At 36.9% G+C, this 25,992-nt stretch overlaps 1 protein-coding gene across 2 annotated transcripts in view; it reads left to right on the forward strand.

Moving 5' to 3' along the window:
- CPED1 (cadherin like and PC-esterase domain containing 1) overlaps positions 1-25,992 on the forward strand; it is a 315,288-nt gene that overhangs the window by 267,103 nt on the left and 22,193 nt on the right. Inside the window, exons 19-22 of one of the 2 annotated variants that reach the window (XM_003261250.4) lie at positions 14,126-14,346; positions 14,606-14,707; positions 15,115-15,202; positions 19,605-19,751. In XM_003261250.4, coding sequence (XP_003261298.2) covers positions 14,126-14,346; positions 14,606-14,707; positions 15,115-15,202; positions 19,605-19,751 — 558 coding nt within the window. Of the gene's footprint in view, positions 1-9,537; positions 9,825-14,125; positions 14,347-14,605; positions 14,708-15,114; positions 15,203-19,604; positions 19,752-25,992 lie in introns of those variants that run through there. The other variant, XM_012512038.2, reaches the window with a different exon arrangement.

The raw sequence follows: 25,992 nt of genomic DNA on the forward strand, positions 1-25,992 counted from the left end.
CCGGAGCCTCTGTTCAGGGAGCCCCACAGCTTGGATCACCTAACAAAAGAAATGCAGACACAGTGCCAGTGATTAAAGGGGACTCCCCAAAAGGGTAGGAGCAGAACTAATGAGAGGAGGTCACCTCTCTCCCCACCGTACTACAGAGCATGGCTGCAAACTTGAATAAATATAGAGGAGCCCTGTGGCTGAGTAAGGGCCTAACACACATTACTCTTATATGCCATCTACTGGATCATAGCCCAAACTGCCACACCAAAAAGATTTTGCTAATATAGCACCCTGTGAAACCAAAAAACCAAAAAACAAAACAAAACAAAACAAAACAAAAAGCATTAAGCCACAAATAAAGATGCCGTACAGAGCCTTTGCCCTTTGAAAACATCCAGAAATAAAGCCAAGTGACTATACTCAACTCACACCACATTTAAAGGAACACTAACTCTCCCAAATAAGAAAGAATCAGCCCAAGAATTCTGGAAATTTAAAAACTAGAGTGTCCTCTTACCTCCAAATGAGTCCACTAGCTTCTCAGCAATGTTTCTTAATCAGTATAAAATGACTGAAATGATAGACATAGAATTCAGAATATGGATGTCAAAGAAACTTATCAAGATTCAGTAGAAAGTTGAAACAATCCAAGAAATCCAGTAAAGTGATTCAAGAGTTCAAAGATGAAATAGCCATTTTAAGAAAGATTCAAATTTAACTTCTAGACTTGAAAAAATTCACTGTAAGAATTTCATAATACAATCAGAAGTATTAACAGCAGAATAGACCAGGCTGAGGAAAGACTCTCCAAACTCAAAGACTGGTTATTTGAATCAACTCAAACAAGAATAAAGAAAAAAGTATTTTAAAAAATTAAACAAAAACTCCAAGAAATATAAGATTATATAAACAGAACAAATCTGCAACTCATTGGCATTCCTGAGAGGGGAGAGATAATAGACAACTTGGAAAATACATTTGATGATACAGTTCATGAAAATTTCCCTAATCTCATGAAAGAGGTTAACATGCACATTCAAAAAATGTGGAGAACTCCAGCTAGATACTATATGAAATGACCATCCCCAAAAAACATACTCATCAGATTCACTAAGATCAACATAAAAGAAAAAATTTAAAGGCAGCTTACTAGAGAGAAGGGTCAAGTCCCATACAGAGGGAACCCCACTAGGCTGGCAGCAGACCTTTCAGCAGAAACCTTACAAGCCAGAGGAGATTAGGGGCCTATTTTCAGCATCCTTAAAGAAAAGAAATTCCAACCAAGAATTTTATATCCCACTAAAATAAACTTTATAAGTGAAGGAGAAATAAAATCATTCTCAGATAAGCAAACACTGAGGGAATTTGTTTCAAATAGACCACCAGCATTACAAGAGGTCCTTAAGGGAGTGCTGAACATGGAATTAAAAGATCAGCACCTGCTACCACAAAAACATACTTAAAAACATAGCTCACTGGCACTATAAAGCAACTACACAATCTGGTCTACATAACAACCAGCTAATAAAAAGATAACAGGATCAAAATCTCACATATCAATACTAACCCTAAATGTAAATGGGCTAAATGACATATTTAAAATGCACAGAATAGCAATCTGGGTAAAAAGATAAGACTCAACCATTTTCTGTCTTCGAGAGACCCATCTTGATGTAAGAACACCCACAGGCTCAAAATAAAGGGATGAAGAAAGTTATACCATACAAACAAAAAATTGCAGGAGTTGCTATTTTGTATCAGATAAAATAGACTTTAAACCAATAAAAATTAAGAAGGACAAAGAAAGGTATTATATAATAATAAAGAGTAAATCCAACAAGGAGATTTAACTATCCTAAATATTTACACACCAAATATTGAAGCACCTAGATTCATAAAACAGGTTCTTGTTGGCCTTTGAACAGATTTAGACACAATAATAGTGGGAGACAGCATTAGACAGACCTTCAAGGCAGGAAACTAACAAAGAAACTCTGGACTTAAAATCACTTGACCAATTGGACCTAATAAACATCTACAGAACGCTCCACCCAACAACCATAGAATATATATTCTTCTCATCTACACATGGAACATATTCTAAGATTGACCACATGCTTGAAAGCAAATCTCAAAAGATTCCAAAAAAATTAAATCATACAAAGCACATTCTCACACCACAGTACAATAAAAACAGAAATCAGTATCAAGAAGATCCCTCAAATCTACCCAAATACATGGATATTAAACAACTTGCTCCTGAACAACTTTTGGGAGAAGAATGAAATTAAGGTATAAATTTAAAATTTGTTTGAAATTAATAAAAATAGGAACTCCATTACCAAAATCTCTGGGACACAACTAAAGTTGTGTTAAGAGGAAAGCTTATAGCACTAACCACCTTCATCAAAAAGTAAGAGAGGTCTCAAATTAACAATATAAGTTTCCACCAAAAGGAATTAGAAAAAAGAGAACAAACTAACCCAAAACCTAGCAGAAAAAAATAAATAACTAATGTTAGAGAAGAACTGAACAAAATGGAGATGTAAAAATCCTTACAAAAGATCAAAGAAAACAGAAGTGGTTTCTTCAAAAAGATAAATAAGACTGATAGACTGCTAATTAGATCAACAACAACAAAAAAGAGAGATCCAAATAAGTACAATCATAAATGACAAAGATATTACAACTGATTCCACAGATATACAAAATATCCTCAGAGAATACTATGAATAACTCTATGCACACAAATTAGAAAATCTAGAGGAAATGGATAAATTCCTAAAAACACACAAACTCCCAGAATTGAAAAGGAAAAGATCAAAACTTTGAATAGACCAATATTGAACTCTGAAATTGAATCAGTAATAAAAAAAATACCAATCAAAACAAGACCTGACCCAGATGGATTCACAGCCAAATTCTAGCAGATGTACAAAAAAGAGTTGGTACCAATATTACTGAAACTATCCCAAAAAATCAAAGAGGAGGGATTCCTCCCTAACTCATTCTATGAAGTTAGCATCAGCCTGATACCAAAATCTGGCAGAGAAACAATAAAAATAGAAAACTTCAGGCCAGTTTGCCTGATGAACATAGATGCAAAGATTCTCAACCAAATACTAGCAAACCAAATTCAGCAACACATCAAAAGATTAATATACTACAAGCAAGTAGGCATTATTCCTGGGATGCAAGGCTGGTTCAATGTATGCAAATCAGTAAATGTGATTCACCACAAAAACAGAATGAAAGCAAAAGTCACGTAATCAATACATATAGGAAAAGCTTCTTATAAAATTCAACATTCCTTCATGATAAAAAAAAACTCTCAACAAACTAGGCATCAATTGAAAGAACATACTTCAAAATAATAAGAGCCATCTATGACAAACCCACAGCTAACATCATACGGAATGGGCAAAAACTGGCACTATTCCCCTTGAGGACTGGAACAAAACAAGTATACCTACTCTTACCACTCCTGTTCAACATAGTACTGGAAGTTCTAGCCAGAGCAATCAGGCAAGAGAAAGAAATAAATGGCATCAAAATAGGAAAAAAAAGTCAAACCATCTCTCTTTGTTAACGATATGATTCTATACCTAGAAAACCCTAGAGATTGCCAAAAGGCTCTTAGAACTAATAAACAATTTTAGTGAAGTTTTAGGATACAAAATCAACATACAAAACTCAGTAGCATTTCTGTACACCAATAATGTCCAGGCTGAGAGTCAAATCAAGAACACAATCCCATTTACAATAGCCACAATGAAAATGAAATACCTAGGAACACAGATAAGCAAGGTGGTGAAAGGTCTCTATGAGGATAACTTCAAAATACTGCTGAAAAAATCAGAGATTACATAAATAAATGGAAAAACCTTACATGTTTATGGATTGGAATAGTTAATATTGTTAAAATGGCCATACTGCCCAAAGAAATTACAGATTCAATGCTCTTCCTATCAAACTACCAATGTCACTTTTCATAGAATTGGGAAAAACTATTCTAACATTCATATGGGACCAAAAAAGAGCCCTAATAGTTAAAGCAATCCTAAGCAAAAAAAAAAAAAAAAGCAAAGCTTATGCCAAAGACATAACTATCCAACTTCAAACTATACTATAAAGCTGCAGTAACCAAAACAACATGGTACTGACTCAAAATCAGACACATAGACAAATAGAACAGAATAGAAAACTCAGAGATAAAGCTGCTTATCTACAACCATCTGATCTTCAACAAGGCCAGTGAAAGCAAGCAATGGCGAAAGGCTCTTTATTCAATAAATGGTTCTGGGATAACTGGCTAGACATATGCAGAAGAATGAAACCGGACCCTTACTTTTCACCATATACAAAAATTATTTCGAGATGTCCTAAAGATTTAAATGTAAGACCTCAAGCTATAAAAATCCTAAAAGAAAACAGCAATAAGATACCATTTCATACCAGTCAGAATGGCTATTACTGAAAAGTCAAAAAACAACAGATGCTGGAGAGGCTGCAGAGCAAAAAGAACGCTTATACACTGTTGGTGGGAATGTTAATTAGTTCAGCCACTGTGGAAAGCAGTTTGGAGATTTCTCAAAGAACTTAAAACTGAGCTATAATTTGACCCAGCAAACCCGTTACTGGGTATATTTATTTATTTATTTCCTTCCCAAAGGAAATAAACTGTTCTGCCAAAAAGACGCATGCACTCGTATGTTCATCACCGCACTGTTCACAAGAGCAAAGACAATGGAATCAACCTAGGTACCCTTCAGTGGTGAGCTGGATAAAGAAAAGGTGGTACATATATACATACCATGGAATACTACACAGCCATAAAAAGAACAAAATCACATCCTTTGCAGAAACATGAATGCAGCTGGAGGCCATAATTCTAAGCAAATTAACACAGGAACAGAAAATAAAATACTACATTTTCTCACTTGTGAGTGAGAGCTAAACATTAAGCAAACATGGACATAAACATGGGAACAACAGATGCTACAGACTACTGGGGATGAAAGGGAGGGGCTATAGGTAGAAAAATTACCTATTGGGTACTGTGCTCACTATCTGCATGGCAGGATCCATATCTCAAAGCTCAGCATCATGCAATATACTCATGCATCAAACCTACACACATACCCCCGTATCTGCAATAAAAGTTGAAGTTTGGGGAAAAAAAGACAATAGAAGAGCAATGAACCAAGCACAAGCCCTTCAAAGCGTGTGGCCCTGCAAGACCGTCCAGGTCACATGCCCATGAAGCCGGCTTGGGTGGTAAAGCATAGTTGGTTAAGCACGAAGAGATATTTTTAAATATTTCTGTATGGTTTTCATTTCTACAATGTGTGAGCATTGTTTTCTTAATCTAAAAGTCTATATTTGAAAAGGTTGTATAAATTAGATCTAAGGCAGAGGCAGTGGAAATACAGAGGGGAGAGCCTGAGAAAGATATTTTTTTATTTGGAATCACAGGAGTTAGCCAAAAACAGTCAGGTGTATACACTCATATTCCACACAACACAGAGATAATTGTGTAAACATTCACAAATACAACTATGACTAGCACTTATTTTAAGAAAGCTTCACTTATGAATAGGAGTAGGTGGGCAAAGGGTTTTCCCGGTACATCTATTTCTTACTTTCCGTGAGAATGATAAAAATATACAAAACAATCCTGTAATTTTTCTTTTTCATTACTAAGATAAATAAGTTCTCATCCTACCCAGAATGTTCTATAATCTCCAACCCATTCCAAAGACAAATGTTAAAGCATAACAGTTATAAAACTAGAAATACAACTAATATATTTTGTTTTCTAAACACATTGTATACTGACATTTTTTACCTCTCTTCCTACCATGTTATATATTCAATGAAAGTAACATTATTTGAACAATGTTATACAGAAATTTCTTCCACATATACATAAGGACAGCAGGGTATTAATGGAGTAGGAAAAGTCTCAGGCTGGCAATCAGGAAGCCTAAGCTGCAGTTCTGATCCCACCAGATGAAATGATTATTTTAGTTATTAAACTCATCAGATTAACTCTGCTGCCCCATATCAGAAATGTTGCAATATCAGTTACCCTAATATGTTACCACAGAGTAGAGTCCAGCTGAGCACTTAACAAAGTTAACTTCTGAAATCTTTTTACAGCTTTTTTAATATCATGTTGTTCATTCATTCAATGTTTGTTGAACCAAATATCTGTTCCAGGAGCACATATATGATCCTTCAAGGTGCTCAATTTCTAGTGGAAGAAGACAAATGAGAGAAGCAATCATTGCAATATAGCACAATAATTGCAATAGTAGAAAGTAGAGGTGGGCACTGGATCCAGCCTGGAAAGATCTAGAAAAGTTGCCAGAAGGAAATTGCCTGGGCGGAGTGGTGTTTGCAGTTAGAGGCAATCTATGAGTCACATTACTTTGAAAGAGGTTAATTGAACTAGAAAAATACGGATATTTATTTTTTGCAAAAGCATCTACTGTGAGAATCCTATCACTCAAGCCTTATGCTGTCTTTGATTTGCTTCCTACTGGAGGGAACAGACAATAGAGTGCTAAGAAGGCAGGAACTACCTATGAGAAGGCACCAGAGAAGATTCTGAGGTTCTCACTTCAGTGTGCTCCAGTTCACGTATCTTGGATTATATAAAATTGTGTACATACATAAATACACAGTTTTAATGATATAGTTGCCTTCCTGAAGACTTTCAATTAATATGTAAAATTCGAATTTTTAACAGTGAGAATCCAGGTTTCACTGTTGCCAGGAATAAATAGTTCAAAATATTGCGCTACAAAAACTTTATTTTCAATGCTAATCACATCACAGCAAGCTTCTGCTTTGGGAACATATTAAAGTGAATTGTCTCTCTCTGAAGAATTGAATTAAAAGGCAATGCAATTTGGCCAGGGCATTGAGAATTATTAGAAAGTTAGGCCTTCAAATAGTGCTCTGCTTTCTTTAGAATCTCCAAGTAGTAATTTCTCTCAGTTGAATTTCCTTATGTTATTGTGACCTTTTATATCTTTTTCCTACTGTTGTACATTGCTGAATGCCAAGACTGTACTTGCAAATAGAAGCCCACCTGCCTATAGGGAAGGAACAAGACACAAATCGGTGGAGATCTGAAAAGGTGCTCAAGCTTCTAGTAATTTTGACCAGGAATCTAACCACACTTAATGGCCTGTGAGCAGGATCATACTTTATATACCTCAGTCATTTGTCTTCATTGCAGCAACATGAACAGGAGGCTGATCTTGGGTGGAAAGTTGGAACAAATTTTCCCCCTCTGAACATTAGGTGAATATGGGACACTTTTGAACTCTAAATGTATCCAAATAATTTCATTTATAGATTTATTTCACTTATAGGTTTTTGTATATGTACATAGGTTTTGAGATATACAATTGTGTTGAATCAAAGGAAAATCAATTGAAAAAAAGCAAGCTATGTATTAAATGATACGTTCACACATTTCTTTAAATAGATACCCACCTCTTTATAAATGCTGAATGGAACACACAGAAATTATGAGAACATAATTTTGTAATCACAGGATAAAATATGTAGGAAATAGTTTAGAAATATGACAATCAAATTTACAACTGCAAAAACTTAGAGGCCTGACCTAACTGAATTAAACAAGCCTTTATTTTGTTTGTCACTGGAAAACAGTTCAGAATTTAAGCCAGTAATAAAATATCTGAGAGGAGGGTGCAATTAAGAAAGGGAAATATAAAAAGGCAATATTTACAAAAAGTACTTAAACTCAGCTGTTAAAACAGGGAATGTAACTTAAATTTTTAAGTAATGTTTTCACGTTAAGTAGTGTCTTGGACTTAAAGGTGTTTAAATTTTCAAAGTGCGGCTAATTTAAAATAATATGTTCTGACTAATATGTGAATTCCATTATGGTTACATAATTCATTATTGCCTGTCAGTTTCAGTAAATCAGTCAGATATAAGGAAAGAGTGCAACTCACTCTTACCAGGAAATGATGACTTACACATGATGCTCTCCTTCGCATTCAATAAATACTACAACAATCCAGAGATAATGGCAATGTAGACAAATAATTTTGTTCCAAGCAGCTAGAAGAGCTATGCCTAGGTGATGTTGTATAGTTGCTTGCTTCGCTCTTTTCTTTCTTTTTTTTGCCAAATTTTATATCTGAGAGTGATTTGCCAAGTGTCAATCTTATATTTGTTTTTGACTGCAAACATCAATTTGGCTGCTCATCTACATCCAACTTAATTAAAATGCACAATTGGAAAACATTTATTGTAACCGCATCACATTTCACAGAGGGATACTTTGTTGAGCTAGTTTCTCATCATGACCTAAATATCATTAGCTGTCTGACCAGTCTCAGCTTCATATTACAAATGAACCACCCCTTTCATCATTTAGAAATGCATGTTTATCTTAGGAGATCAGTGGTTTTTGACCTTAGGGCTCATCAGTATCACTGTAGAGCTTTCTAAATATGTGGGTTATGCTTGACTCTGGACCTAGAGGTAACAAATAAGACTCCTCCTCACCTCACTTTTGTTTCCCTTATCTATAGCAATGTGAAAGCTCTCCAGTAAACAGACATTACCTGGATTCATGGACAATTAGCTCTTACTGCACTCCTATATAACTTCCCCTTTGGGAAGGTTCTAGTGGGTTCCTGTTAACTAGGCTCAGTCTTGTGTTGAAATCTACGTGCACTTCATTGGATCCAGAGAAATGCTACCACTTCTGTAAATATTGACGATAAAACTGATGCGATGCAGGAGGCAAGAAAGGAAAAAGGAAAATGATTTTAATTTTTTTCTTTTTCTTTTCTTATCTATTAATACTGCATGTATCCAATTCTCTTCCTGCCGCAACAGATCAGAAGACTCTGAGAAGCTAATGAGTTATATTACCTTTGTATTGACTCAACCTAGATAGCCACCAAATCTCCTTTTATTTCTAACTTGATTCTTTATGTCCTGGTTACTTTTGGAGATGCTGGAGAAAAGAGGTTATCATTTAAAATATTTAAAAGTCTAAGTATTATCATTGTTAGTTCCCTTCATGAAGAAACAAACTAAGATAAAAATCATTTCATTGTACATTTAAATTTAAAGTTCCCAAAGTCTTGCTTGTATTTTTACCAATAAATGTTTCTTGATATTATTCGTCTCAGGAAACCAACTTCTCAAAACAGAAGACCTTTCAAGCATCACACAGATTAAAATTTAGCCTTTCAGATACTTCCCGCTTCTGCTAGTTCATAGGTGGAAAAATCTGAACAGAGGGTTTAGTTTTTCCCCAGGAAGACTTAGCATGTAAGAGAATGTAGTAGAGAATAACTAAGCAGTCATCAAAGTGTTTCTCTTCTCCATAGCACACAACTTGACTATATTTCTCAGTGTCTCCTGACATTAGGTATTTGGCCATGAGACTGAGTTCTAACCAGTGGAATATGATCAGCAATGATGTGGCCAGCTTCCAGGGCTAGCCCATAGAAAACCTGACAGCTTCTTTTTTCCTTCGTTCAGTTGGGTGTCAGTGTCCAGAGAGTTCCTAGAAGCCATAATTGAAGACACATTCCAGTCATCCTGAGACCCTAAATGACCTCCCTGCCCCACCCCTGCACATAAACCTGACTTGAATCACCTGGACTATTTTTCTGAGAGAGTAATAAACTTTAATTGGGTTTGAGCTATTCCAAGTTTTTTGGGCTATCTGTTACAGTGCTTAGCTTATCTCACCTAATACAGCGACTATGCAACTAAGAAACTGGAAATAAAAACAAAGATAATCAAACCATTTTATAATAAGCCTATGATATAGTTTGGATGTTTGTTTCCTCCAAGTCTCAGGTTGAAATGTGATCCCCAATGTTGGAAGTGGGACCTATTGGAAGTTGTTTGGGTCATGGGGATGGATCCTTCATGAATAGCTTGGTGCCTTCCCCACAGTAATTACTCACAGTAATCAGTGAGTTCTTGCTTGTTAGTTCACATGAAAGCTGGTTGTTTAAAAGAGTCCGGCATCTCTCCTGCTCCCTCTCTTGCCCTGTGACATGCCTCCTCCTTCTTCACCTTCCTCCATGAGTAAAGGCTTCCTGAGACCTCACCAGGACTCGAGCAGATGCTGGTGCCATGCTTGTGTAGCCTGCAAAACTGTGAGCCAAATAAATTGGCTTTTATCTTCATAAATTACCCAGGCTCAGGCATTCTTTTATAGTGATGCAAGACAGACTAATATAACAATTTTAAAACAAGCTTCAAGCTTTTGTAGAGCCTAGGAATAGTACCTCCTTTTAGGTCCTACAGTTCATGATGCTATGAAAAAGAATGGGAAAAATACCAATTCCTGTATACTCTGTGGTAGCTCACACTGCATGCAGAGTCATGGGAGTAGAATAGATGCAAAACTCTTCTAAACATATCTTTGTGTTTAAAACCACATCACATTTTTGCTCCTTGCTTATCCAAAAAAGAAAAAATACCCATGCATGCTAATGTAAGGCAGTAATTTTCACAGGGGAGAGAAAGAATTATTTATAAATTGTATGCCTAGTCATAAATATTTGTTATGATAATCTAAGCCTTTTAAAACAGAAGTTCTTCCTCAAAACAAATAATCTGCAAATTTCCTTTTTAGAAATCTACCAAACTGAATGGCCTAAAAGATATAGAGATTGAATAGGAATCATATAACTGAAACAAATCACTCTTTAATTCCTGACAGTATTTTCAAATTGTGTGATATGCACATTTAAAAAGCTGACATTTTGAAGTTAGACATCTTTTAGTTAGAAATATCAATCTCTTACAAAAATTGCTTTTCCAACAGAACATCAATCTTAAAATTACAACTGAATTTTCATTGTAGTTATACTTTATTATTTCCATCTTTCATGAATGGAAAGGCACTAGAATAACATAATCCTCTAGAAATCCCAGAGCTTTGTCTGCTAGATTCAAATTTGCTTTTGAGATATTTGTGATTTAGAAGAGCTTGTTGTGCAAATGACAGTGGTGATGCTTCCTTCTCCCATTCAGGTAGCTCTTGCTAGTCACTAATCAGCAATGGGGCCACCTGGGGCCCATTCTGAGACCATTGGTTTGCTCAGGATGGCGATCTCTCTTCGAGTCCTCCGTACAGAACTTTCCAGCCAGTCTTCAAGTCCTGCTGGAGATCAGGAGGGGATTTGGTAGGGCAGGAGAGAAATAGCTGTGACTTAGACATTTCCTGTTTTTGCTGCCATTTTCTCTAGAGGAGCTAACAAATTTTAAGTGCCTAACAAGGCGGCATACATTCATTTTGTGCTGCATACATTTTGTGCCAAGAATATGAAAAGTATTTAAAATCACATATAAGTCCTCCTACATGGACCTCTGTTTCTCCCCACTGTACACATGATTAAATGAACCCTTGGAGAGGTCACATAATTTGTCTAAAATCATCTAGTTAATAAATAATAGTACCTAAGAATCCTGAAACAGGACTGTCATGCCTCTGACATGCCTTGGTGGGCTGCCTTTTCACATATAAACACAGAAAATACTGGAAATCTAGGAATTTTGTTGTTGTTTTTCTCAGTAATGTATAGCTACTTTGATTTTTATCAACCTTTGTATTGTTCTGCATAGCCCACAATACAGATATCTAGGGAGCTTGCTGGCTGCCTGGGGATACCCTAGGAGGGACTGCACCTTGATACTGAAATGAAAAGAAACTATGAGAAAAACCCACACTGGCCATTTAGTTTAAAAGCTAGATCTCAAAGGTCCTTTACTATTGTTGTGGACTAAATTGTATCCCCTCTACCAAATTCATACATTGACATTCTAACCCCCAGTACCTAATAGTGTGCCTGTATTTAGGAATAGGGCCTTTGAAGAGCTGATTAAGGTAAAATGAGGTCCTACGTGTGGGGCCTACTTAATCCAATATGACTGGGATCTTTAAAGAAGAGATTAGGACATAGACACAGAGGAAAGACACAAAGAAAAGATAGCCACCTACAAGGCAGAGAGGGCCTTGGAAGGAACCAACCCTACTGGCTACTTGATCTTGGACTTCTAGCCTCCAGAAATACGAGAAAATTAATTTCTGTTGTTGAAGCCACACAGTCTCTGGTACTTCCTTATTGCAGCCCTAGCAAATCAATACTAATGGAGTTGCATAACTGCTGATATCTAAAATTAAGAGCATTCCTAATTATACAATGTTCTTCTTTAAAAATCAGAAATGTAGGCAAGAAAATCAAACATAAATAGTGAAAGGTTGAATGTAGTAAGAAGAAATTCAAGTTATTTCACAAGCTATTTTATTACGCTGGAATGTTATTGTTCCAAATGCAACCTGGCTGAGAGAATCTATGACTGAGTCCTTGAAATCTTGTTATTCAGGGTAGCCTAATGATGCTTAGCATAACACTACTTGAGCTGAAGGCAAATTGGAGAAGCTTTCTAGATTTCTTCATGTAGCTACTTGGATATGCTCACCGTGGAAAGAGTTTAAACCTTTGCAGATTCTCCCTAAATTTTCTGCAGATGGACAAATACAGAAGTACCTGCGAAATGATGGCAATGCCTGCCATTAAAATCAGAAAAAAACATGTGCATGACTAATGGAAAAAGAAATCTCAAAAGAAAGAAAAAGACTGAAGAATGAATTAAATCTTATCCAAAGACATTAGAAGGGATTGTCTATGACAAAACTCCCTTTGACTTTAACATCACTCTTTATTTTAAAAGTGCATGCATGGTACTATAGGGGAAAATTAGAATTAAAAATTGACCCTGACCTCAAATATTTCTTGATAGGCTATGAGAAAAAACATGCAGACTCAAAAAGCCACAATTTCATGAGGCTTCTGTAAAATCTGTAATGGCAGTCAAAATGTAATAAAATCAAAGAGAACAGGAAACGTAATTGTGGCTAGGGGCACTGGATGAGACTTGTTGGTAGAGGCAGCATTCACATAGGATCCGGAGGGTGACAAGTGGGGTTGCAGAGGGAAGAACTTTCAAGGCAGACAGACTAACATAAGGAAAAGCAGATGTTGAATGCAAATCATGTTTAGCAGAAAAGTAGAAGTCTAACATGCTTACATAAAGGGAAGCATTAAGAGGACGGGGCCATTCACCTTGCACTTGGAGTTAAAGGACCTGGGTTTGAATCCTGGGTTCTCCATTTAGTAGATTTATGTCCTCCATCTTCCTGACCCTCAAATTCCTCATCTGTGAAAAGGAGATACTGAATCAAACCTCACAATTCTGAAGATTAAAAGTGAGGACGCTGTGTGAAATCTCCATCTAACAAAGACTGATATGCAATAAAAACTGAGTATATGTGAGAGGAACCTAGAGGATTATGTAAGAAACAAGGAATCAATAAAGTTTTTGAGCACACGAATGAGATAACCAGAACTAGACATTTGGAAATTTATCGCAGCAATATTGTATGTAGAATGAATTAAAAGACAGCCATTGTACAGGAAGGAAGACCCAGTAGGAGAGTATTACACTAGTGCAGGTTTGAGGCAGTCAAAGCCTGAACAATGCTGCTGGGAACAAGCAGGAGGGGATATGGGTAAGAGGCTTCATTGGAGAGGAAATGGCACTGGGATAGGCACCCTGGGGCATGCACTTCTGTTCAGAAAATTAGATTCTGGTTCTGTGGTTCTTTCGTCAAGTAGACACGACCTCTATTGAGCTACCTCTGTGAATTCTCAGTTTGCACATCTATTAAATAAAGAGACTGGAAAATCCCTAAGTATTCCTAGAGCACTAAAATGCTTCATGCCTATTTGAATCAATAGAATTTGTTAAGCTGATTAAATGAGAAAGCAAAGAGCATAAGGGAGATAGAAAAATTGAAGATAACCTGAAACAAGTGGTAAATGTGAGTTAGTGGGTCAGTAGATGATGGCATTACTAAGAATATGGAAGAGATGAAAAGGAACAGGTTTGGGAGAGAATATAATGAATGTTATTTCTAACAGTTTGAAGGGCTGTCCTTCAAACAATTAGGTAGTGGTGTGAATATTCAAAATTTCATTATTGTAAACTATCTCCTGTACCATGTAAACATAAGCTATTAAACAAATGCTTTCTCTTTAACTTATAGATTCTGTTCATTGGAGATTCAACCAACAGAGGGATCATGTACTATCTTATCGAAAGGCTGAATGAAACATTGCAGGAATGGCAGAAAGTACATGGCACTAAATTCTATCACAACGTCAATGGTGGGAAGACTTTGATCAGTTATTCCTACTATCCCCAGTTCTGGATAAGCCCTTCATTGAGACCAACATTTGAAAATGCACTTGAACACCTCTTGCAAAGGTACAATGAAACTATAATGAAAGACACAAAACTCTCAAAGTACTGATGTTCTACTAGCAGTCATCACTGCTCAACTGCTCACTGTACATCAAATGTGCTCAAAAGGTTAGATACCAAGTAAGGCAGCAGAAAACAAATTGGAAATTACAAGGAGTCTTATGATCAAGATGCCAGATACAGTGAAATGTGAGGCAGTGCAGTTACAATGTTTACTTTCTGTTTTAGGGCAACATGTGTTGTTTTTCTTTCTGGATTTCAGATCACGTCCCCTAGAGAATACTGGCCAGACTGTATTGGTTGTTGGTGGCGTTCAGTGGCTTAATTCCAATCATCTGCAAATTATTCACAAAGTTTTGAAGAGGTAAATGTCTGAAACAATAATTGTCATTAGTATTCCAAGTCAAAAAAGTTACTATGAATGTGACTGAGTTTTATCCAGATTTTATTTAAAGAACAACTTATAATTTAGCATTAAGTATTTAAAGTCTAGTTTAAAATACTAAAATAAAATAGTCTTGTATCCAGTCACAACATGGTTGTTCATTATCCAGGTTTACATTTAGTACAGATCAAAATGTGTCTACTGACACCTAAAACTCTATCTTAAAAAAAACCGTAATATACATCAAATATATAAAATGAGTATTTAGTCTTATATGCCAATTATCACGTTCTGAAAGAATTCTATGGTATTTGTTTATATAAACAACAAACATCTAGAAATGTAATTAAAGTTACTGACTTTAGAGTTATAATTATCTCATTCAGGGAAAATTTACTCAATATCCTAGTGATCATCAAAACTTTGGGAATTGGATTTCATCTGCCAGTGGATGGAGTACATTTCTTAACACAGGTAAGCACATTTCCTCTGGACTAGGTGAATTTCATGATTCCTATAAAGATCTCTGCTGGAAAAAGACCCATAAGGCACTATGTAATATTGAGCAACCTTCTTGAAAGTAAAAAAAGAGAATATACTTCAGGGTTATGTTTGCAAACAAATTATAATTAATTTCATGTAGCCCACAAATATGTTGTAAATAATCCATTGACTTCATAAAAGAGGAAACAGTGTGTTGAACTATGCAAAAATAAAGAGCTGAGGGTTATATGAGAAAGATTGTGCTTTAAGTTCCCTTACCCCACCGATTTTACATACACCCTTAAAGGCTATATTAAAAGGATTTCCTTTTGTCAGGTTCATGCTGAAACCACAAAAAAAATTATCACTATCGTGAGTCCTTTGGGAAAGAGTGGTCTTTTTGAAGATGATTTCAAACTGCTTTATTTTAAAAATAGTCTTTGAAGTAGTATCATTGGTTTTTCCTGTAATTGGATATTCATCAATGAAAAGAGTAGGGGTCTCTGGCCAGTTCTTATAGAAGATAGTAAATTAGCCTGAGCACTAAATAGAAGTCTCAGAAAAGAAAAGAAAGATAGGATCTGTAGGGAAGAGAACCAGCTGCTCTTGCTCAAGTGAAGGGACTTCCAGAGCAGCCAGAATTATTGGGCAATTGCAGAGTAATGACTCTGGTGAGCACTGAGAATTGGGGAGAAGGGAAGCTGTCCATTTAATATGTAAGGAGGTTGAGATTTATATTTTTATGTCTCTGTTGAGTGCTACTACCTTTCCCCAGCACAGAACACAAGACCCCCAATTCTTCTCTCAAAAATGTGTCTGCCTGGACAGCAGATCTTCTGTGATGCAAAAACAGGAGAAATGGTCGAAAGTGCCCAAGGTACAGCCTCTAAATTCAGCATCTTGGAGTTAGCAGGGGTTAATTCAAAATGAGTTGAGGCATTTAACATCTGGAAGAACCAAAGGGTTTAAGAATATTGGGGATCAGGAGAGGGGACCTTTGATAATGTCTTCCATGGATTGAATCCCTTTAATGTTATTTGAAGTCTACAGGTGGAGATCCACAATTCATTCTTGAGGACTCCAGTAGCTCCACTGTGCCTCTTTGGTTGCAGCTCCTCACAGTAATTGGCATGCTTGTGGCCTTTGCTTATACTTAGGTTACAATTCAGAATCAATTCATTTCAGCAAACATTTCTTCAGCACTTACTATGTGCCAGATATTGTGTTAAACATTATGACTGCCACCCAAACTTTGATGGTGCTCATCAATCTTTTCGAACTGAGTGAAGACAGGAGAAAAGAAGAGGAAGGGCAAAGAATAGAAAAAAGGAAAAGGGGATAATTGCAAGTGAAGGCAGAAAACAAATGCAAACTTCTCATCATGTGCTCATATAGCCATTCAGTGCTAGCTTCCGTCTTTCTCCGTAGACTTGTCCCTTGCTACCAGTGCATGTGCACACAAGTGTGTGCACACACACACATTCACACTCACAACACCACTGAGCTCAGTCAGGCTGAGCATATTTCAGTTTCTCAAGAACACCATGCTGTCAGTCACCTCCAGACCTTTGAAATAAATCCCTGCTGCTTCTACTTGGAGTTAACTCCTCCACCACTCCCTCCTCTGGGTAACTTCCAGTTACTCTTCAAATGTTAGCTTACATGCTAGTTCCTCAGAGAAAACCTGTTGACACACTAGACTGGGTTGGCTGCTCCTGCCATGAGCTCCTGTAACAGTGTCTTATGTCCTTACTCATGTCACTCAGCACATATACTCCTTGGCTGTCTGTCTCCTCTGCTGGATGGTAATTGTGAGAGCAACAAGGGAATTGTGGGTTAAGGGAGTTTGTATGGCTTACACTGACAGCCCAAATGCCAAATACAATTCTCAGCACATAGAAGACCCTCAAAAAATACCTGGTATACAAGTAAGTGTTGCAAGCGTAGTATCTAATAGGTAATTTTCCAACCCTTTGTCCTCCCCCTTCCTCCCTCTTCTTGTAGAACCTAGTGTCCATTGTTTCTATCTTTATGCATATTCAATGTTCAGCTCCCACTCATAAGCGAGGAGATGCAGTATTTGATTTTCTGTTCCTGCATTATTTAGCTAACGGCAGGCTCCAGGTGCATCCATGTTTCTGCAAAAAACATGATTTTATTCTTTAGGCTGCATAGTATTCTGTGGTAAATATGTACCATGTTTTCTTTATCTCATCCACTTTTGATGAGCACCTAGGTTGGTTCTATGTCTTTTCTATTGTGAATAGTGCTGTGATGAACATAGAAATGCATGTCTTTTTGGTAGGATAATTTATTTTCTTTTGGATACATATCGAGTAATGGGATTGCTGGGTCAAATGGTAGTTCCATTTTTAGTTCTTTGAGAAGCCTTCAAACTGCTTTCCACAGTGGTTGAATTAATTTATGTTTCCACCAACTGTTTATAAGCATTCCTGTTTTGCACGGCCTCACAAACATCTGTTAATTTTTCACTTTTCAATAATAGCCATTCTGACTGGCGTGAGATGGTATCTCATTGTGGTTTTGATATGCATTTCTCTGATGATTAGTGGCATTGAACATTTTTTCATGTCTGTTGGGTGCTTGTATGTTGTATTAGTCTGCTTTGCATTGCTATAAAGAAATACCAGAGACTGGGTAAATTATAAAGAAAGGGGGTATTTTGGCTCACTGTTCTGCAGACTATACAAGAAGCATGGCACCAGGATCTGCTCTGGTGAGGCTTCAGGAAGCTTACAGTCATGACAGAAGGCTAAGGGAGAGCAAGTGCGTCACGTGACGAGAGTCACATAATGAGAGAGGGAGAAGGAGAGAGAGGGGGGAGGTGCCAGACTCTTTTAAACAACTAGATCTTGTGTGAACTCATTACTGTGGGGAGGGCACAGAGCCATTCATGAAAGGTCCACCCCTATGACCCAAACACCTCCCACTAAGCCTCACCTCCAACACTGGGGTTCACATTTCAACATGAGATTTGGAGGGGACAAATATTCAAATCATATGTCTTCTTTTGAGAAGTGTCTACCACTTTTTAATGGGTTTGTTTGTTTTCTACTTGCTGATTTAAATTACTTATGGATTCTAGATATTTGAACTTTGTGAGATCCATAGTTTGCAAACATTTTCTCCCATTCTGTAGATTGTCTGTTTGCTTTGTTGATAGTTTCTTTTGCTGTGCGTACCTCTTTAGTTTAATTAGGTTCCACTTATCAATTTTTGGTTTCAGTACAATTGTTTTTGAGGTCTTGATCATAAATTCTTTGCCAAGGCCAGTGTCCAAAATGGTATTTCCTAGTTTTCTCCTAGGATTTTTATAGTTTAAGGTCTTGCATTTAAGTCTTTAATCCATCTTGAGTTAATTTTTATATATGGTAAGAGGTAAGAATCCAGTTTCATTATTTTGCATATAGAGAGCCAGTTATCCCAGCACTATTTATTGAGGGTCCTTTTCCCATTGCTTATTTTTGTTGAGTTTGTTGAAATAAGTGGGTTATAGATGCAGCTTTTTTCTGGGTTCTCTATTCTCCTCCATTGGTCTATGTGTCTGTTTTTGTACCAAAACCGTGCTGTTTTGGTTACTGTGACCTTATATAGTTTGAAGTCACATAATGTGATGTGTTGGCTTTATTCTTTTTATTTAGGTTTGTTTTGGTTATTAGGGCCTTTTTTGGTTCCATATGAATTTTAGAATAGTTTTTTCTAATTCTGTAAAAAATAACATTTGTAATTTGATAGGAATAGCATTAAATCTGTAGATTGCTTTAGGCAGTAATGTTAATTTTTAAATTGAGAATTTTAGATATTTTATGAATCTTTGTGGGCAATAAATTTAACCACTTTTTACTGAAGAAGTTCAAAACTGTGTCACTATAGATATCGCTGTTTTATACATAAATGATTACATGTATGTTTTGCGTAAAAAAAATTAGAACACATCTTTTTTTAAGAAATGCATGTGAAGTTCTTTATCTTACACTATGACTAATCCCAGTAAAAAAAGACATTTACGGCCGGGCGCGGTGGCTCACGCTTGTAATCCCAGCACTTTAGGAGGCCGAGGCGGGCGGATCACGAGGTCAGGAGATCGAGACCACGGTGAAACCCCGTCTCTCCTAAAAATACAAAAAAATTAGCCGGGCGTGGTGGCGGGCACCTGTAGTCCCAGCTACTCGGAGAGGCTGAGGCAGGAGAATGGCGTGAACCCGGGAGGCGGAGCTTGCAGTGAGCTGAGATCGCGCCAATGCACTCCAGCCTGGGCGACAGTCTCAAAAAAAAAAAAAAAAAAGACATTTACATAATTTCCACCTAACTTATTGAATCATAAAACAATCCTCTGTTAATAAAAATTTTTATTCTTCTGCTTTCCAATCAGAGTGAAGTACAGAACTTATGGAAAGAAAATCTGATTATTCTGGATACTGCAAAAAAATATGGCTATGAAGTAGTTGACACATTCACTATAACAATGGGGCGTTACAAAGAGTTTCTACAGGGGAAGTGTGGCTGTCATTTCCATGAGGTATTTATGTTGACTCTCTGAGTTTTATAGCTTTTGATTTTTTAAAATTGTTTGTTGTATCTTTAATTGTATTGTCAGTCTTATTTTGCATGAAACAAAAAACAATGTCAGGTGTAGATTAAATGATATGTTCATCATCACTCAGCCAAGGCATGTAGTAACCACAACTTTAGCTCTACCAGATGAGATGTTAAAAAATTTATGTTTGTTTAGACACTTCAAAACTAGAACAATTGGTCAATGCAGGCAGGAATATGGGAACCTGGAGAGCACTTATTTTCTCTAATAGACTTCAAGCCTTCCCATCAGAAATTGCATCCAAAAAAAGGTGGCAAAGGTTTTCAGTAGCAGCAGCTTGCAAAGCACGACTACTGAATGTGCTAAACTAATGAATGACCTTCCTTCATTGCCTTGTCCAATGCATAACAGGAGGACCTGTTTTGAGTAGGGTCCCCCCCACCAGAGTGAAAATGATTTTATTTTAACCTATAAATAGGCTAAGCTGATAAGGTGATAGCTTAAAACTATTTTATTCTTTTTCCTCCTGTCCTTTTGAAACCTCTGTGGATTACTTCCTCCCTAACCCTTGAATAAAAATCTTGGTCAGGACCCATAAGTTCAACACCACTTTCAGATAACAAAAGGTCTCCAATCACCTTCAGGCATAGGAGTATCACATCAATACTAAAATTGTCCCATTCTGAGTCATAACTACATAAGTCATTTCCATCCCCTAGCTTTGGTTTCCCTCAGTCTCAAAAGCCCAAGTCAGGGGAGAGAAGGCAGGACACTTATTTGCCATTTCCCCATCTTCCTTCTCAACTTTTATTCTTCTACATTTTTCTGTGTTGGTCAGAGTAGAGACGGGATGCTAAGGACAAGAAGAGTCTTATTTGACTAGTACAAGCATAACCCAGTGATGTGCTCTCTGAGTCTAGCATGCTACTTCTTTCTTTTATGAGTGCTTTTGTGAATTGCCTTGGAGAGCCCCTCCCCACCAGTGGAACTTTCTGGCTCCAACTTCCTTGATGGCAGTAATACCTCTCCTCCAACTAGATTCCTTTTTTGGCTCCTTGGTATCCAAATGTCCATCACTCTGTTGAGGATCACGTTGCTCCTCCAGGCATCCTTTTGAAAAATATTCAAAATAGCACTAGGCTTGCTATACTTTGAACTATAGAAATATATACATTTGATATACAGAAATATTAAGGCATTGTTGCTCTGTTGTTGCTGGAAATACAGTTAGTTCCCAGTGAAGCTTTCTCTCTCACTCTCTCTGCCACCCTAAAGCTGATCTGTAGTCACAGTATATCATACCAGTTCTAATGCTTCCCAAACCCCAAGAGACATGTGCTCAGCTCTGTTGAAGCCTCCTCTCACTTGGCTTAAGGCAAAAATAAAACAACACCCTAATGGGGAAGAGGGCCCCAAAACATTGGAAAGCTTACACAGAAATTGCATCCCTTCCTTCCTCTTTGTCTCACAACTCTTTTGGTGAGACAAGGATATGGAAAACTGGATTTTGTCCATACTTTTGCAAGTCTTGTATAGGTTGTCCAGAAATTTCTTGGAATATGGGTTTTTTTTTGGCTTCTGTTATTTGCTCTAGATTTCAGGAGATTCAGCTGAAACTGAGAGATGAATAGTGCCTCATTTTATCTTTCTATTAGATATTGATTCACTCTTTCTTGCTTGCCTTCTTTTGTAAACCAGGATGCATTTATTAGTGGGTTGACTCATGAGGTGACAACTAAAGTTTCCTTCTGATTCTGTTTTTCAGCCCTTAGCTGACTGTCAGAATCCATCTTGGTGGGCCGGGTGTGGTAGCTCACACCTGTAATCTCAGCACTTTGGGAGGCCAAGGCGGGTGGATCACTTGAGGTCAGGAGTTTGAGACCAGCCTGCCAGCATGGTGAAACCCCGTCTCTACTAAAAATACAAAAATTAGCCAGGTATGGTGGTGTGTGCCTGTAATCCCAGCTACTGGGGAGGCAGAGACAGGAGAATCACTTGAACCTGGGAAGTAGAGGTTGCAATGAGCCGAGATCACCACCACTGCACTCCAGCCTGGGTGACAGAGCAAGACTCCATCTCAAAGAAAAAAAAAAAATCCATCTTGGTCCCAAGAGTTTTACCAATACTAAAAATGTTATTGACACTGCAGTAGTTGCTCTGTATGATTTATGGGTGGATTTACATTATCCTTTAATATGACCAAATGGAACTGCATTTCAGAGAAGTGAAAGCCTGCAGCCACAGTACAGAACATGACATTTTAAATTTTGACCTATCTGCTTGAAGCTGGATCATGCTGTTGCAGAACAGATTTTAAGCTGTAGGATACTGTGTGTCTATTAATGTCTTCCACAAGAAAATATACAACCTTTAGAGTACTTATCCTATTTGCAAAAGTCAAGACTTAGAAATGTAAGGGCTATAGCCTGGAAGAGAAAGAAGCAAAGATCTTGCAGCTGAGCCAGCCCAGGATCACAGCTGGCTAAAAAAGCAAGCCAGTGGTTGCCAAACCCACAGAAAACAGGGCTTTTGAAAGACAACATACAGATTGGTTTTGTTCCTCTTTTAGAAAGAGTTTGTATTTGTTTGTTTATTTATTTATTTTTACATAAGGTGTCTTCAATTCATAGTTTTGCGGAAAGGTGTCCACTTTTTTTTAGCTTTAGTGCTCTGAAAGTCTAAAAAGCAAAATGTCCTCAAATAATTTCAACATGGCTCCAATTAAAAACAGAAGTGCCCTTCCCACATGGTTACATGTATCTCCTACCACAGCATCAACCAGTTCACATTAATAGCCATGGTATTCAGAAACCACAAAAAAGGCTTTTTGAACCATCAGCACTAGAATATTGGCTTATAATTATTACTGATTAAAATTATCATTAACTTGCATAGTAACAATGCTTCAAGCATGTTCAGGTAAAATCATTTTGCTTATTTGACTTTATAGTTTTTGGTGTGTAATTATCACATATAACTCACTTTTTCTTAACTCTATTTCTGATGTAGCCTGTCTTGATAGCAAGCCATGTAGGTCTCCGCCAAATTCTTAATTCATTTCAGAGTAGTGTTATCTATTTTGAAGTTTTAATGTTTAAGCTAAAATAAGCTTCTGGGAGCATTTGCCGTTCCAGTCACAACATACAGCTGATATGATCATCTTTCTCAACTGACTCTCTTCATCATAAAGTCTCTAAATTCATTCATTACTTAGGCATAATTATTGCTTAACTCTTAAACAATTTGTACCCCTTGTACCTCAGCAAGTCTCTACTGCTGGCACTGACATTTTATAATCTTTCTAAATCATCACCTAACATCTTAACAGTGATGTAATGGCAATGTTAGCTTATTACAAACAATCCAAAAAAATCTAAAACTCTTTATAGAGGACATTTGATAATGCATGCAGCAAGCTGGAAAAAAAGTTGGTGACTGCTCTCGTGTCTAAAAAGTTAAAGGGCAAAAATTCTGTTGATTACCTTTTTTTCCCCTCTGTGCTCATCTTATGAGACTGGCAAATAAAGCTTACCATAAAATACTAGCAAGAGTTGAAAAAATTGTGTTAGAACCGTAAAAATTCTGGCTTGGGGGACTTTTATCTTCTGATGTTCAACTAAACTATTACCACAATAGATTCAAGGATACCTGAGAAGGGTTGGTATAATCATTACAGTAAGATATTGATGTTTTTTCTTTGGTTTGTGGTTAGAATTCTATCATAGACATAACAAACTTGCTTCAGTGAGCTCTCACTGCCATAGGTGAGATTAAAGGTCTTGAGGTGTTTCTTTCATCTGTCAAGGCACCAAAAGAGAATATGTTGCCACCAAGAATCTATAAACAATTTCCCAACTGGTGTGCAGCAATTTTGACAAACATGTTCCTGCTGATTAGAAAAGCAGGTGTTTCTTTTTATGAGTGGAAATGGATTACGTTTTCCCAGTGTTTACACAGGACAACAAACAGGATCCAGGTAGCTCTTGCCCAAGAGAGGTTTTGGATGGTGCCTTCAGTTATGTGGCAAACACCTACTGTGAACAAGCTAAAACCTGGAAAGAATACAATAATGTTATCAACACAAACCTGGCTGCAGAAGGGACAAATTCACAACCAATTGATATGTTATTATTCATTAGTCTAATCAATTATGCAGACCTTATATAATATCTTCCTTTTTTGGCAAATGTAGCTACAGCTTTTGACTCAGTCAACAAAAACCATCTGGCATCAAACTACCACCAATACCAGCAAGTTTCCTTTGATTGTGGTACTATAGAAAGAAGAAAAGAAGGGAGTTTTGGTTCTTTGTCAGAGATGGTTTTCCACTATTAATTAATCTTAACCCTATAATCTTTATTATTTAATCTTAAGTAAATAAGCAAAAGATTATCTGGCCTAGAAACAAAGTGTTTTACTTTCTCCTTTAAACTTTACAAGTTTACTATCTAACCTCAATTTAAGAATTAGAAAGAAAGAAACTTTAAATTCATCTGGTAAAAAAAAACAAAACAAAACAAAAAAAATGGAAATAATGACTTTTAGGGAAAAAAAAGATACAAATATGGTTAACATAGTTAGCTGATATAGAAGAACCCAGAATTTAACTTTCAGCATGGCTATTTTTAATGAATTAGTATGGAAATTTAATTCAATAGATATTTTTTAGTATCTACTCTATGCAAGCATTGTACTACTGCTGTAAAGTGAATTAGAAGAGCATTTTATAGGACTCCCATAGGTATCTCAAAATCAGCATGTCCTTAAAGGGAGAATTAATATTTCCTTTAAACTTTCCTCCCCTCTAGTATTCTCTAATTTACTCTATCACACTACCATTTATAAACTAGAGCCATCTTCGACTTTTGCTTATCTTTCTCCAGCCCCTTCACAACCCTTAACCAGCCAGTTACCAAATCCTGTTTACATGCTGTATGTTTTCCATGTCTTTCTCCTACACTACATTCCACTGCCTTGACCTTGTTTATTCTTTTACTAAATCATTCAACATTTATTTTGTGGGTCCAATTCTTGAACTAAACAGTAGTAATATAAAAATAAATACTACATACTCTATGCCCTCAGGACATTGCAATCAGGGTCAGGCCTAAAAACCCATATTATGAAACATTACCTTTGGTAGCACATCAGATATATGAATAAGATATTGTGAAATACCAAGAAGAGGCACTCAATCTGAGGATTAAGTGTTTTTCCTTGAATTACCATCCAAGTTAATTGTTGAAGGATGAGCAGGACTTAATCAAGGTAATAGGATAATGGTAGAAGGAAGGCCATTGCAACCCCATAGGATAATGTGAACCAAAGTAGCCCTGAAATACCTGATGTTCTCATAATCACAGGCAATCCTGTATATAGTAGAACATAAATAACAAAAGAATATTTGAAAAAAGTAGGTGAGGGCAAGATCATGGTACGAACTGGATGATCATGGACACAGGAAGGGGAACATCACATTCCGGGGACTGTTGTGGGGTGGGGGGAGGGGGGAGGGACAGCGTTAGGAGATATACCTAATGCTAAATGACGAGTTAATGGGTGCAGGAAATCAACATGGCACATGGATACATATGTAACAAACCTGCACATTGTGCACATGTACCCTAAAACCTAAAGTATAAAAAAAAAAGAAAAAAAAAGAACTGGATGATTCTGTAGGTGATGGAGACCCACTGAAAGGTTTTCAGGAGAGGAGTGAGATGGTCATGGTTTTGTTTCACAGGTAAGACTAATAACAGTGAGCAAGGAAGATTTGAAGAAGAACAAGTTAGAGAAGTTGGGAGATTTTTTTTTCCAGAAGTCAGGTGAGAGATTGTAAAGTTCCACCCAAACCAGGACGGAGACAGCAAGTATAAGAGAGAAGTGGACAAAAGCAAGCTTGGTTTTAAAAAATGATATCTATAGATCTTATTTGTGGCATGCGGAAGTGGGAGGAATCAAAGATGACTCCTAACTTGAGTGATGGATTAGGGAGAGAAACTGGCAATTGAGACAAAGAATGACTGAAAAGGCACCGTCTTAGGAAAAGATGATGAGTTCAATTTTGAACATGTTGTATTTGAGTTGCCTGTAGTACATCCAGGTGGAGATCTCCAGTGGGCAGTTGGATATACAAATATGACACTGGAGGGACCGGCAGGGATGAGAGATGGCACAGGGAGTCATCAGAAAATAGGTCATAGTTGAAACCATGAAAATAGAT

This window comes from Nomascus leucogenys, chromosome 13 (assembly GCF_006542625.1).
Source record: "Nomascus leucogenys isolate Asia chromosome 13, Asia_NLE_v1, whole genome shotgun sequence".
In the NCBI taxonomy this organism is placed as follows: domain Eukaryota; kingdom Metazoa; phylum Chordata; class Mammalia; order Primates; family Hylobatidae; genus Nomascus; species Nomascus leucogenys.